The sequence below is a fragment of the Galeopterus variegatus genome, unplaced genomic scaffold, assembly GCF_000696425.1.
Source record: "Galeopterus variegatus unplaced genomic scaffold, G_variegatus-3.0.2 Scaffold82, whole genome shotgun sequence".
NCBI classification, from domain to species: domain Eukaryota; kingdom Metazoa; phylum Chordata; class Mammalia; order Dermoptera; family Cynocephalidae; genus Galeopterus; species Galeopterus variegatus.
The window spans coordinates 1156489-1172021 of record NW_007726193.1 but is presented as its reverse complement, the minus strand read 5'-3'; the positions used below and the strand labels follow the sequence as shown (position 1 = coordinate 1172021).

General features: G+C 47.6%; 1 protein-coding gene across 1 annotated transcript; it reads left to right on the top strand.

Moving 5' to 3' along the window:
* Positions 1–216: 216 nt before the first annotated feature.
* Positions 217–15437, top strand: MAP3K15 (mitogen-activated protein kinase kinase kinase 15; the record flags this gene model as incomplete). The annotated part of the gene is given in 11 exon segments (XM_008580024.1): positions 217–374; positions 4939–5122; positions 5926–6085; positions 6543–6717; positions 7564–7749; positions 8359–8464; positions 9857–10073; positions 12849–12961; positions 13909–14009; positions 14087–14187; positions 14801–15437. Coding segments are annotated over 11 exon segments (1580 nt in total), but the record flags the coding sequence as incomplete, so codon positions are not given.
* Between the last annotated feature and the right edge of the window lie 96 nt (positions 15438–15533).

The window sequence follows — 15533 nt, the reverse complement described above, 5'->3', positions numbered from 1 at the left end:
GAGGGGCTAAGCAATCCTCTCTCCATGTGACCAGTATTAAAGGAAGGCATGCTGCATGTCTTTGGTCAAAGTAAGATGCAACTATATTATGTGTGCATGGGACATGGTATCCATCTGCCATTAATGATGCAGTTAAATTCAAACACTTGTCCACCAACGGTCCACTTAGATTTTAAGCAGTATGGTGCCCACAGTCTTTGTTTGTTTTCCAAACAGGCACTCTGCAGTACATGGCGCCTGAGATCATCGATCAAGGACCTCGCGGGTATGGTGCCCCAGCTGATATCTGGTCCCTGGGCTGCACCGTCATTGAGATGGCCACCAGCAGGCCCCCGTTCCATGAGCTTGGCGAGCCGCAGGCAGCGATGTTCAAAGTAAGATACGCCTGGTGATTTAGGATGCTGGTGTTGGGGAAATAGAATTAAAAACAAAATCCCCTCTCAATCCAGAAAACCTCTCCACAAAGTTAGGAGAGAAGGAAAACAGTTTTATTATTGAATGAGTATTAAGTCAGAATGTGAGTCACGTCACAGGCAATCTGCTGAGATTGCCAAGACAGAAAGAAAACTCACTATTATATAGCCAGGCAAATACAACCCACTACATCCGTGTTCTCAGGATGAACTGATGATGACAGCACCATTTGTCACACATAGCTCATCTTAGATTCACCTGGTAATTGGGGTGACCATTTGTGTTAGCTAATTGGCTTTATACAAAGGAAAAAATTAGCTTCTCATATTTTTAAGACAGGAAGTGCTTTTGGAACCACTGAAGTTAGGCACCCACCCTCCTATAGAAACTGGAAGGTAGAGACACTGTCTTCCTTGACAATGACATTTCAAAGAGATGGCTCCCAGGTCCTTGAGAAAGACATTTCTGGCAAGAGGTTTATGTAGCTGTTAAAAAGATTTACATACATCTCATGGAGACAAAGAACTTACAATTATAAGTTCTCTAAAGTTAGGGCCGGCCTGGTGGTGCACTGGAGAGTGCGCCACTTGGGAGTGTGGCTGCGCTCCCGCCGAGGGTTCGGATCCCATGTGGAGACCGGTTCCCGCTCACTGGCTTAGTGCGGTGCGGGCGCAACACTGAGGGTTGCGATCCCGTTGCCGGTCCCTGGTACGGGCGTGACACTGAGGGTTGCAATCCCGTTACCGGTCAGTAAAAAAAAGACAAAAAGGAAAAAAAAAAAGTTTTCTAAAGTTAATGCTCTAAGAAAAGTGGGGGTGGGGGGAATCCTCCTATTTTCAGTGTTAATTTTCATTTGCATTTGCCCTTACGTTGGGTAAGGCCCAAAGGCCAAGTGAGGTCTGTGTCTTTGGAGGACACGTTTCTGATTGGATTTTGGAGAGGTGGGACTTTGGGTATCAGGTAATGTGTCCTTTATCATTCTAACCACCCTCCCCCCCACCAGAGATAACAGGAAGGGCAGTCCATGTGCTGAGGCCAGCATAGGAAAGATTGACCAGGATGGATGGCAGTTTGCTGCTGGGCAACTGACACCTTGGAAAGGGACGTGTTTGCTTGTGACCCCACAGGAGGCTGATGCCAGGCCATCCCTGTGCACCCAAGGTCAGCTCTGCTGTTTCTGGCTCCATGTATACTTAGAAATGTTGAAAGGGCTCTAGCACCAAGAGTCCAGCATCAGCACTGACCTTCCAAGGAGCATTTCTGTTCACCCCAAGAGTGAGGTTGCAAAAGGCCAAATGGCCATTTCTTATGGGAAATGAGGCCACGGCACATCATGATTCCAGAGGCCTCTTCCTGGCTTCTCTGGCAAAGATGGTGGCCCTGCAGCCTCGTGGCCTGCATGTTGGCTGGACCCTTCAGCTGGCCTCTTCGGCAGGAAGCACACAAAGGTGTGAGTGCAGGTTTCTGCCCATGGAGGCTCGCAGTGCTCTGTGCTGTGGGCGCCCTGTGCTCTCCTCAGCCTCGTGGGCCACTGCAGGAGGTTCTCAGAGCTTCCCACGCTTGCTCCAGCTGCTCAAGAAGCTCCAAGACCAGGATCTAAAGTCAAGAGTCTCCTGACACCTGTAATCCCAACAGGACCCTTAACACCAGGGCTGGGAGATAGCAATGACCTTCCTCAGCACTTCCATGACTATCCGCGACGGACCCAGCTAGGACCATTGAAGATCTTACCTTGGCTTCCATCACAGGCCTTAGGAGAAATAGCAGCTGGTGCTGAGAAAAAGCCATGGCTGGCTGCTTTCGGATCTGCCGCTGACTTCCTGTGAAACTCGGGAAAGCCAGCTGCAGGCTGGGACTTTCTCAGCTCATCCCCAGGGCCCTAGCAACTCCCTTCTTCCTCTTCCTTCCTCTTGTTTTTGGTCTGCTAATTAGCTGTACAAACTGTTAGAAAATATATTGACTTTTTTTGGATGGCATATGAAGTCAGTGTTTGTTACAAACAAGAAAGTTATTAAATGACGTCCTCTGTGTTATTTATTTCTGGGATTCTTCAGAAAAATTTCAGAATCCTTCAGAAAAAAAATTCAAGAAACTTCTGGGCAGTGTCTGAGACAAAGGAAACCATGTCCTCCCACCGCCAAGGAGACTATTATGGGTTTAATTGTGTCACCCAAAAGGATATATGGAATTCCTAATGACAGTACCTTCAGGAAATAGGGTCTTTCCTGGAATTCCTAATGACAGTACCTTATTTGGAAATAGGGTCTTTACAGAGATAATCAAGTTAAAATGGGATGAGGAGAGTGGGCCTCAATCTGATATGATTGGTGTCCTTATAAAAAGGGGAAATGTGGGTACAGAGACAGACATGCACAGAGAGAAGACTATGTGAGGACACAGGGAGAATGCCATGTGAAGGCAGAGGGTTGGGGTGATGCTTCTGCAAGCCGAGGAACACCAGAGATTGCCTGCAAACCATCAGACGTGAGGAAGAGGTGAGAAAAGATTGCCTACAGGTTTCAGAGGGAGCATGGCCCTGCCACCACCTTGATCTTGAACTTCCAGCCTCCAGAACTGTGAGACAATAATTTCTGTTGTTTAAGTCCCCCATTTGTAGTACTTTAATACAGGGAACTTTTGTGTAACAACTGAGCACCCTTAAAAGTGATGTACTTGCAGGGTGCCAGCAGGCTGGTCACATTTTCTATTTTCTTACTGAGAGCCAGAGAAAAAGCCACCCTTTCCTCTTCTGGTTCTTGTCCTGCATTTTTGTCTCTGTGCCCCCCAGTGCCCGTGGGCACTGCCACGTTCTCTCCCCACCGCTCAGGTGAGGGGTGGCACCTATAACGTGCCCTGCATTTCGGATTTTGGTGGTGGGATTCCACCCAGCGTTTAGTGTTCTCCAAATCTGTAACTCATGACCTGGCCAATCTGGCCATGAGGAGCAGAGTGTCGGAAATGGTCCATGTCTGCCTGGGTCAGAGCTTTGGGGCTGTGAATTCGGTAGGATGCAGTCCCCTTTCTGCAGCACCCAGATCTCAGTGGGGCAAAGGAGGCCAAGCCAGCCCCGTGGAGTGCTGAGGAGCTGGGGATGGGCATGGATCTGGAGGATGGATGGCTTCTATCCCTGGATTGTTCGGTGGGCTTGGAAGAGACATGGGGAAAACCATGGACTTTAAACTCAGAAGACTAGAGAGCCACTTCCAATGGGAACAGTTATGCAGGAGGGGGTTATGCAAGACTTGTCGTGGAAGCATTCCCACGTCACAGTGAGATGCGACAGCTCAGAACCACTCTCGCTCCACTAGGGAGAGTGACAGAGCCTTTAGCATGACGGTGATTAGCTGACCAGAAGTGGGAGGTAAAGCAGACTTTCTAGCAGGAGCCCTAACAGGAAAAGGCAGTGCCCTTCCCTCAGCCAGCTGTGCCCCATGGCAGGAGGGCATGGCTTTGGCCATGGAGGATTACAGTTGACCCTTGAACAACTCAGGGATTAGAGGTGCTAACCTCTGCACAATTGAAAATCTGTCTATAACTTTTGACTCTCCCATAATTTACTAATAGCCTATCGTTGAGCTTATTAACAAATTTTTTGCATATGTATTATATACTGTATTCTTACAATAAGGTAAGCTAGAAAAAGGAAAATGTTATCAAGAACATCATAAGGAAGAGAAAACACGTTTATAATACTGTACAGTGTTTATTTTTTAAAAATCACACATATGTAGACCCACACAGTGCAAACTGTGTCGTTCAAGGGTCAGCTGTGGTTACTTGTCTGTGAGTTGGCTGTCTCAAGGTTTGGACTGCTCATGGTTCAGAGCTGGAGGTTGGGAATGTGGGCTGTGGATGCGTAGAGATTGAGGGTGTGTGGGCATTGCTTGGGGACTCTGTGGATCAGGGAACAGATAACACGCCGTTGAATAACCTCACTTGCGGGATATCCTGGCCCAGGCTGCAGCCTAAGTCCCGTCCCAGTTATTCTGCTGTGTAACAAACCATACCAAAATGTTAGTGGCTTAAAACAATGATTATTTCTCACGGTTCTGTGGCTTGACTGTTGGCTGTTCTGCTGGCCTTGCCTGGGCTCGCTCCTGGGGTTGCACCCCAGTGGCGCATGGCTGGGGCTGCAGCTGGGATGGCTGAGGCATTCTCTCCACGTGGTCCTTCATCCTGGGCTTCCTCCCTGCACAGTGGTCCCAGGGCTCCAAGGCCTCTTAAGGCCTAGGCTCTGCAACGCTCAGAATGTCACTTCCGCCATGATCTGTTGCTCAAAGCAAAGTCACGAGAGGCCAGCCAGAATTCCAGGGATTGGGATATAGACTCCACCCGTGGATGGGAGGAGCATGACCAGAACATTGCAAGGGGCGTGGACACAGGCGAAGGGCACTGGGGCAGCTGTTCTGATCCATAAGCCGCCCCCCATGGAATGGTAGATGTGGGAGCTTTATACTGAAAACAAGTGCCCCAGAACTCACCTGAGGCCTCACTGACCCATCACTACCTCTCCCTTAAATGCAGGTGGGGATGTTTAAGATCCACCCTGAGATTCCTGAAGCCCTTTCAGCTGAAGCCAGAGCCTTCATTTTATCCTGTTTTGAGCCTGACCCCCACAAACGGGTCACCGCTGCTGACCTGCTCAGAGAGTGCTTCTTAAGGCAGGTGAACAAGGGCAAGAAGAACCGAATTGCTTTCAAGCCCTCAGGTGAGGCCTCCCTGGACAGCTGGGGCGGCGCCCTGGGCCAGGTGACTGCCTGGGCCCCGCAGGCTGTCACTCAGAGAGTCCAGCTCCCTGGAGCACTGAGTGTCTCATGTCGTGCCTGGTTTTGTGAAGAGCAGCAGGGATTGCACAGTAGGTTTAGAGTTTGTCAGAACCCAACCAATAAATGTCCCTCGATTTCCTGACGGAGGCACAGGGAGCTTCATGGGTGACTGTGATGTCCCCCTTGTTAAAGCCTGTCCTTTAGGAGTGTGAGGAGGAGGGTGGTGAGGGGTGCCCTGGCCAGGGATTGTGTCTTCCCCACGTGCAGAGCCCGGTGCTTCGTTTTTGGAGCCCAGCCTGTCATCCTGTGCCTACCCTGACCTTGATTAAAGGGTGTGCATCAGGGAGGTTTGCCTGTGGAGGCTGTCCTGCAGGTCACTGAAGCCCAGTGACATTCTGGGGCAGTAAGTGTTAACTGGTCATGATGTAACTATGGCCTCCGAAAAGGAAGCTGTCCTCTCTTCCCGGGTGTGGCTAGGGGTCAGAAGCCATGACAGAGTGGCTCAGCAGCTTGCTCTGTAGAGTGCGACCCCTGACTAGGTGCTTCAGCGTTTCTGGCTGGCCCACCCCAGACAGTTCGCTAGGATCCAGGGGACTGTTTGCACCCCGCTTAGAGCACTGCAGGTGCAGCAAGCCCCATGGGTGGGTCACTTGGGCCCGAGGGGCTGTCAGAGGCTCAGCCCCACCCCAGCCCTGTCTGAGCCTCTGCTTCCTTGTCTGGCTGTCTGTCCCCTCATTCCCCACAGAGGGTGCTCGGGGTGCCCTCCTGGCCCTGCCCGCGTCTGGGGAGTCCATGGGCAGCAGCAGCAGCAAACACGGCTCCATGTCCCCAGACTCTGACGCCCAGCCCGATGCGTTCTTTGAGAAAGCCCAGGTGCCCAAGCACCAGCTCAGCCACCTTCTCAGGTATGGCCCGTGTCCCTTGTCCTTCTGCTGTAGGCCTGTGAATACCTCTCGGGTCAAAGCCAGATGGCTGCGAGGGCTTTTGCTTCTTTTCTGCCCAGGGCAGTAGGGCAGCCACGAGCTGCCAGGGCCAGCAAGGAGGACACTTGATTGCTCGCCGTCGTCCCCTCTTTTCCTGTCCTTTCTCCTCCCTTATCTCCCTCTTCCTCCCTGCCCCCTTCCCACTTCCGCTTCTCTCCTGCCTCTTCTTCCCCTCCACCCCCCGCCACACTGGTGCTATGGGGTAAGACAGAGCACAGCACCTCTCCTCTGTCAGCCTTCTGCAATTTCCTCTCCTTGAGTTTGGGGACTGCACCCCATAGCCCCTCCGCCATGGTGTCCTAACATGGTACACTTCCTGGAGACAGTGCTCCAGGGACTCATGAGGAGTGTCACATTTGTTGCATGTGCTTGTCCTCAGTGTTCCTGATGAGAGCTCGGCCTCAGAAGACCATAGCACGGCCTCATCCCCAGAAGACAGGGACCCGGGCCTCTTCCTGCTGTGCAAGGACAGTGAGCGCCGCACCATCCTGTACAAAATCCTCTGGGAGGAGCAGAACCAGGTGGCTTCCAACCTGCAGGAGTGCGTGGCCCAGGTACAGGCCTGAGGGAAGGCACCTGCTAACCCCGCCCCCTCTGCCCGGCTCCAGGTGCCTGGACAGGTCCAAATAGGAACCGTGGTTTCTGCTGCCCTGGAACGTTTGCATAGTAACAGTGATCACCATAAGTGTTTCCCAATGTGCTTCTCACTCAACAGAAGAAAACACAAAGAAAAAATCTGCTGAAACATGAATTTGCAAAACACTGCGGTGATGCCAGGCATTTGTGGGGCGGTGCTGCCTCCTGGTGGAAAACAAGCCAGATGGCAGCAGAAAGCCCAGGAGGCCAAAGGGCCTTCCAGCCTCTGGCCTTTTCTCACCTTATCCAGGTAGCGAGCCCTGGAGCCGAGTTAATTCCACAGCTCTAAGACACACTAGAACTGCCCTCAGGAGCTGGGAGAACAGCCACTTTAGGGAAAGTGGTTATGGATGAAAATACTTGGGTTTTAACTAGGACACAGTAGTGGCAAACTGATCCTCTTCCCTCATTTTGGATGGGAAAGATCCTTTTAGAAAGAGGCCACTGCCCCACTATAAACTATGCCTTGTGTTGAGGCCTGTTGATGGGGGCCCTTACAAAGAGTTAAAGAGGAAGTTGGAACCATTCACAGAAAGGCTTAGTTGTGAGGATGTGTGGCCACTAGGGAAGAGGTACCAGAAGACCCCAACAGGAAAGATATGGAGGGAATTCCAGGAACAGAGACCCCTACTCACCTGGGCACTGCACAATTCCATTACAGATGACACTCTAATTTCCCATTGATACATCTTGAATTTTCTATCCCTCTCTGACTCACTCAATGAGCATGCTGTGTGTGTGTGTGTGCGTGTGTGTTTGGTCAGAGTTCAGAAGAGTTGCACCTCTCCATTGGCCACATCAAGCAGATAATTGGGATCCTGAGGGACTTCATCCGCTCCCCAGAGCACAGAGTGATGGCCTCCACAATATCAAAGCTAAAGGTGGACCTGGACTTCGACAGCTCATCCATCAGTCAGATTCACCTGGTGCTGTTTGGCTTTCAGGATGCTGTAAGTGCTCCATCAGGCCCTAGAGAGCATGCCAGACCATGGAATTCAATGACCATCTTCTCCCGTAGCCCATATCTCTTCTCATCTGTCTACAACTGACTCCCAAGGTTTGGCAGCTCCTTCTAAACACTGAGTATATAGGTATAGGAAATGTCATCTGGATGAATGGGAAGAGTGTGTTTGGCCACAAAGAACATGATACAGGATTTGAGAACACGTGGCATCTGCCAGCAGAGTAGGTGTGAGGTTTAAGCTTATGCGTCTGCCCAAACATGTGAGTTCCTCCAGACCATGTCTGGTTCATCTTTGTGTCCCAAGCCTCCAGTGCAGAGCCTGTCATTTCATAGGTGCCCGATGACTGCTCATTGAATAAACAACAAAAAGGCCCACTGAGGTTGGTCCGATCACTGTACCCATCTTCTATACCCCAGGATAATCTAGGATCAGCTTAGAGCAAGACTCAGTTCAGAAGAAACATAAGCCAGGCAGAAATCCAGGGCAGCATGGCTAAGACTTTATCTCAGAGTAGAAGCAAATTAGAATTAGTAAGAACTTATATTTCTTAAGTGCAATGGACTGGAAATCTGGGTTTTTGTGATTTTTTTTTAGGTAAATAAAATTTTGAGGAACCACTTAATTAGGCCGCACTGGATGTTCGCAATGGACAATATCATCCGCCGTGCAGTGCAGGCCGCAGTCAGCATTCTTATCCCAGGTAAGTGCCCTCTTTGCAGTCAAGGTCAGCTTCAGGTTATGGAAAAGACCAGAAATATCCTCCGCACTCAACAGTCATTGCTTTCTCTTTACCATCTTGGCTATATACTTCTGCTGTGGATTGAATGTCCCCCCAAAACTCATCGAAGCTTGATCTCCATTGTAACAGTGTTAAGAAGGTGGGAAATCAGACTATGGCAGTGTAGAAAGGTGGGACCTGTAAGAGGTGATGGGATCATGAGGACTGTGCCCTCGTGAGTGGGTTATTCCATTTGTGGAGTAATGGGTTAATGGTTTAGTGGGATGTCACAGGAGTGACACTTGTGGCTTTAAAGGAGAGCAAGTGAGCACATTGAAGAGCTCTTGGCATCCTCAGTATGTGATATCCTGGTCACCATAGGACCATGTAGAGAGTTCCCACCCAGAAGAAGGCCCTCACCAGATGCATCCTGGGACCGTGGGCTTCCCAGCCTCTGAAACTGTAAGAAACAAATTTGATTTTTATATAAATTACCCAGTTTCAGGTATTCTAAGTGACAGAAAACTAATACAACTTCCCTGAAGTTAAGAAAATGCTGTCATAGACCCCTTCTGGGGCTAAGATTTGTGATTCTAGGAACATCTCATGGTGCTGTATTTATGTGCGTGTCCCCTAGGCATAAGGAAGGTGACTGCATACAGACTAAACTCATGACCTAAAAAGGGAGCATTGAGCCCGAGGACAAATATCCTCTGGGCCTCTGGTATCCACTTCAGTGTGCACACTCATGAATGCTTACTGGTTAGGGGACAGTTTAATGGCTCAGTGTCCTCTCTTAGAATCATGGTGTGGCAGCTATAGAAATTGTTGGCTTTTGTAGACTCTCTTTTTGACGTGTTAGAGCCACTTAATACCAAACTTGATTCTTCTACGGGGACTTCTTCCTGTGAAGGAAGGCTTTGAAATGATTCTGTTGACATTGCCACTTCCTCTCTCTACTTGGGTCACCTCCTGCCTGCTCTCCTGAGTGCACTCTGTAGCCCAGGCTCAGCCACCGGAAGCGGCTTGGTAAACCCCAGCAATGGATGACTCTCCCCCTCCAAGTTGCCACCTTTGGGAATAAAAGAACAGGCCTGGTTGGAAGCCTGGTTGTACTTTTTTAAAGCTGTCCTTGGCTAACTTAACATTACTTCATCTGTAAACTGGCAGTGATGATCTTTACACTGTAGAGAACCAAATGAAATGGTCTCCACTCCATTGATAAGGCCAGCAGTCCCCTGAGAGAGTGTTGCATTGGCCAGGCTAGGCTCCCAACAGCCTAGTTTACTGGCACAGGACAGAAGCTACACCAAGCCCTGGCTTTGTTGAAATGCTATTTTGTTAACCACAGTCATTTCTTCTGTGATTTCGCAGAGCTCCAAGCCCACTTTGAGCCTGCCTCTGAGACTGAAGGGGTGGATAAGGACACGGATGAAGTGGAAGAGGACTATCCCCCAGCAGACCTGGCTGGCAGAGAAGCACATGTTGTGTCTGGAGGGAGCAGACCCGGTTCAGTAGTTGTGAAGGAGGCCCAGCCCCACCAGCAGCACCTGAGCCTCCAGCTGGCGAAGCTCAGGCAGGAGACCAACAGGTGAGGACCTTCCAAGCCCTCCTTCTACAGCAGGGGTGGGACAGTGACCTGAACCAAGACAATAGGTTTAGTTGTTGAGTGCCTCCCCCAGGTCTCAGAAAAAAGCATCTTCATAGTCAGTGAACTGGGCAAGGATGTATTATTCTCAGCTTCATCTGAGGAACCAGAGGACTGCCTTCCTTTTTTTTATTAAGAATCAGAGAGGTACAGTGCCTTGCCACAGGCCATACAGAAATCAGCCATACTAAAGGCAGAAGCTTCTCTCACCAAGACAAGGCCCCTGGCATGGTGTGTCCATCCAGCAGGCTCAGCAGTGGACATTTGTCACCTGCCCCTGTAGAAGTAGCAGAGTATTGGGGGGGGGGGGCAGGCAGTCAGCACATTGTCAATGAATACCTATCCCATAACCCTGACCCCGAGGAAGTGTGCCCTTTCATCATCTCCTCCTCGTGATTTGTCGTGATCCCTAGGCAGACTTCAGTGGACTGACTTCCCAACCAGGGGACTCTGGCTCTGCCACGCTCCTACAAGCACACTGGTCTGTTTCACTCACCTTCTGGCACATAGTGGGTGCGCAATAAATATTTATTAAATGATTAAAATGATTCCGATTTGCTATGGAGAATTACATTATCAATGGGCTTTTTAAAAATAGCATCCATAGTTACAGCAAATTAGTTGATATTTGTTCCAGATGATGCTTTGTTGCCAAATCATCAGTGGTAATGCTGATTACTGTTTAACAGGGAACTAAGGTGCCAGGTAGACATATTTTGGGTAAAAAGTTGTATACACCCCCAGAGATCTCTGAAGTTTAATCTTAGGCAGATCTAACCATCTCTTTTAAAAGACCTGGAGTTTTAATTAAGTGGTAGTGGTAGGAAAATCTTGAAAGTTTAAAAACTATGACAAATATGAAAGTTGGTAGTAATGCTTAGCATTTCTTTAAAAACATTTTCCCAGTAAGATTTATAATCAACAAATTCAGGAAATGCCATATATGGGTTCAAAGATTATTCCTGTCCACTGTTCATAGTCAGTCTGTATTTCCTAGTCTTAGTAGAATTAGGAATTGGTTAAATAGCAGCCAGCACGTTAATGCAAATGGCTACTAATAAGCACGCAGTTCCTAGTAGCCTATCCTTATGACATGAGATGCCTTGGCTGTGTGGTAGTTGGGCAGAGGCAGAGGATGGTACCTATTGGACAGAATGTGGTGACTGGGGGTGACTGGGTCTGTCCCAGTGAGTGACAGTCCTGAGCCCTTCCACTGGCAGGGCACAGGCACGAGCTAGTGTCTCCATCGCTAGTGTAAAAGGAGGACTTGTTGAGAGACAAGGATAAAGGCAGGCAGGGGTAGGGCGGGAAGGGACCTGTTGAGTGCCAGTATTTCCTCTGTGCTGTCCTGCTGGGGCAGAAGTGTTCGCCTCTCCCCAGCCCATTCTGCTAGCACATGACCCAGGAGTACCTGTGTTCTCATCTGTGTATTGCTGCAGTGACTTCTCAGGGCAACTTCAATAACTACCTTCAGTAATTTAAATAAAGTTTAGTTCTACATTTCCTAGTTCACCAGCATGGAATATATAAATGAATTAAGAGCGTGGAGTTAGTTAGAAACAAACCAATCCCACATACTAGGTACATGAGCAAACCAAAAAAGCTAACATAGCTCCAGTCTGCCAGGCCCCCTTCCCTGCCCCTAGGTGTGCTACCCCTGAGCTGGCATGAGTGGGACTCAGAAGTTCGCAGCTCGGCTGTGTCAAGCCCTTTCTTGTCCCAGGGAGACCATAAGCAGGATCAGGTGTCAGGAGGCTGTCCTGATGGGAAGAGCCCAGCCTGTGGGACTTTGGGGAAATTACTTAAGTACCCTGTGCCTCAGTTAGCTCTAAAGCTGGAGTTAAAAACTGGTGCTTACTTCACGTGCTGTATGGCTGAAGTGAGTGGACATGCTCTGCACAGGAAGTGCTCGGTGCACGTGAGCAGTAGTTCTCCCAGCGTGCACAGCAGCCTTTCCTTCCCCTGCCCGCAGCTGTTCTCTCAGCCGCAGGGGTTCTGCCCCGTTGGTTTAGTTCCCCCCGTGAGGAGGAAGGAGTCTAACCCTTCTAGTTTCAACTACTTTATTTGACTTAGGGAGACAAGGTTAAATAATCAGATCAGCCTCCTGGCTGAGTTTTGCTGATCAACATCAGATTATTAGTTATCTGTTCATGAAACATTTTCAGACAAAACTGTATTAGTCCATTCGGGCTACTCTAACAAAATACCATACACAGGGTGGCTTATAAACAAGAGAAATTTACTTCTCACAGTTCTGGAGACTGGCAAGTCCAAGATCAAGGTGCCGGCAGAGTCAGTGCTTGGTGAGGACCCACTTCCTGGCTCATGGACTGTGGTCTTCTGTGTCCTCACAGGGTGGAAGGGGCAAGGAAGTCTTTGGGGTCTCACCTCACAGAGGCCCCACCTCCTAATACCATCACCTTGGGGGTTAGAATTTCAACGTATGAATTTGGGGGGGAGTTACAAACATTCAGTCCAATTGTGAAAATATACCCACGTTCTGAGCACTGGTCTTGTCAACTGGCCTTTGTGGTCAGAGTTCCTATTCTTCACAGAACTCTGAAGAAACCAGTCATTTGCTCCCCTCTTTAGGCTGGCTGTTGGTATGGGATTGTGCCATTTTTCATTTTCTTTCAGTCTCTGATGTTCGACCACTGTTTGAGTTGAACTGAATAGTACTGGGCTCTCTGAATGATTTTTTTTTTTTTTTTAAACCAGACTTTTGGGACACCTAGTTCAAAGAGAGAGAGAGTACCAGGATCTTCTACGGCAAAGTCTAGAACAGAAAACTCAAGAATTGTGTCACCTTCAGTTACAATTCCAGTCTAATGGTGAGTCATCTCCCACTTGCTCTGACTTAAGTGTGTTTGTGTAAGAGAAGTTATTTAAAATCTGGCTACCAGTCTACTTAGCCTTAAAGAAACAGTTGAGGTTATCCTCTATTAAATGAGAACTCTAGTTGATGGTGGAATACTACTTGATAATAAAAAGGAACCACTGCTGCATTCAGCGACAGGGATGAATGGCAAACGCAGCGGGCTCAGGGCAAGAGGCTACACGCCGTGAGTCCCGTCATACGGTAGGCGGCCCTCCATCCTCGGAGGTCCTGGAACCAGTCCCCTGTGGATATAAGGGATCACTGTACTCTGGAAAAGGCAAACTATAGGGAGAGAAAACAAATCAGAAAGGAGAAAGGAGGGGACTGATAATAAAAGGACACATGATAAGTTTCTGGGATGATGGAAATTTCTGATCTTGTGATGGTGGCTACATGACTGTTGTGTGTCAAACTTCATAGCACTGTCCACCTAAAAAGGGTGGCTTACTGCATTAAAGTGAACCTCGGTAAAGCTGACATTCAGTGTGTGCCACTTAGAAAAGAGCTACAGCTACCTCTTGGAATGTGGAATGGATAAGTTCTGATGCAAAACCTTAATACTAAACCTATTTCTTTGCTTGACTTTCAGTGCAGTTAGGGATATGATTCCTAAGAAAAGGCATTCTAAAGACAGGCTGATAAGAATTTAAAGTGATAGATATGTCAAATTCCAAACTAACTAAACATGGCATAGGCAAAGATTATTCTCTCTGCAAAGTGAATCTAAGGATTATGAACTGTGCAATATGTATTAGAACAGCTGAAGTATACACGTTTAGTTCATTTCCTTTTCACATCACACTTACATTGTGGAATAGTTTATTACATCCAACTTGTTACTGTTAAAGAATTTCATGGTTTCACATTAATATACAAAAAACAAATATCTACTTGTTACAGATATCACAGAGAACCCAGCACTTCCTCACGGGCAGAGAGCAGATCAAGAGCTTATAGACTGGTTGCAACTGCAAGGAGTGGATGCAAACACAATTGCAAAGGTAAGTTTATAAGCAAAAACAATTCCTGTGCTATTGTTAAAAAGCTGCTCAGCTCTTACATATTTGATCTGTTTTAGATTGTCGGAGAGGGTTACACACTTTCTCATATTCTTAATGATATCACTAAGGAAGATCTAAGATACCTTCAGCTACGATAAGAACAGCCTCAAAACAGTTTGTATAATAGAACATGACTTTTTTCGTGCGACTATGGTTTAAAATAGTTGTAGAAAACAAAGTGCTGGTAACTTTCCCCCTTTCACTGAAATGAATTCTCTTTTCTGTGGCTTAGTCGGAAAACCAACTACCCAATTTCCCTCCAAACTCTGTAGTTTTGCCAGATTCAAGTTGGGAAAAAGCTGAGGTGTGGCAGAAACATAGGAAGGTGACACTGCAGAGCTGGCCCCAGTTCAATCTCCTGCCCAGCTGGGAGTGGTACAGCAAGGCATGAGGTGCCAGCCTGCTAGACTCAACCCTTTCTTCAAACTGCAACCTATGTCCTCGTCCCCATGTCATTTCAAATAGCCAGTTCTACACCAAGCCATAAACACTCCCATACACACTTCTAAAGCCATATCTTAATACTACTGGACACAAGTGTCACCTCCATATGTGAAGAGAACATATTTTTATTTTCATTAAGTTTTTAAGTTCAGGACTGTATTTTTAAGACTAGATAGTAAATCTAAAACTTCACACTATAACTTTTTCCATAACGACTCCTAAAGTATTTTGTTGTTGAAGAAGTTCTCTTTTCTTATGACTCTAAAGATGACTCTTTTGTTTTGTAGTGGTGGCCTCCTCTGTAGGCTCTGGAAGGCGGTCTCCCAGTACAGAAGACAGGCTCAGGAGTCCAAAGATTTGGCTTAGTCACAGTTGGCTAAGCTGGGGTACAGTGAGCAAATATCCTACACCTTTTGTTAGAGCTTCTGTTAATGTACCCACAGACTCTGCTGCATTTACACCAGAAGGATACCCTTGTCAGTTAAAGACTGTCCTTACTAAAATGTTTTTTAAAAACTTGTTATTTATAAACATAGAATGGTATGTATTGTGAGAACAGTGAGCCTTAGTTTTGACATCTCGGGGTACTAGGAAATTCTCAGAAATGAATTTTAATTTACTTCAAAAAAAAAAAAAAATCAGTACACCCTATAGCACTTGCTGGAAGGGTGAAACAATGGGTGTTTTTGTTTAAAAATGACAAAGAGGCTGGGAAATCACTGTTCTAGGTTATACGTAAAGTATCAACTAACTGGCATGGAAGTTAAATTTGAAGAAAAAATCAATATGAATGTGCCTTGTATTTAATGTTTGATGTGAATGTAACTATTAAGAAAATAGCCTCATATTTATATTGAATGTGTAAATGGAGAAAACTAAGTTATTTGGTCTATGAAATGATTATGAAGTAGTCTTATTTAAAAATGGAGTTATCCTTCCACCCCCCGCCTGGTTATAATAAACATTTTGTCGTATGGGGGAGTGACGGTCAGCGTGAACAGGCTTCAGCACCAACACTGC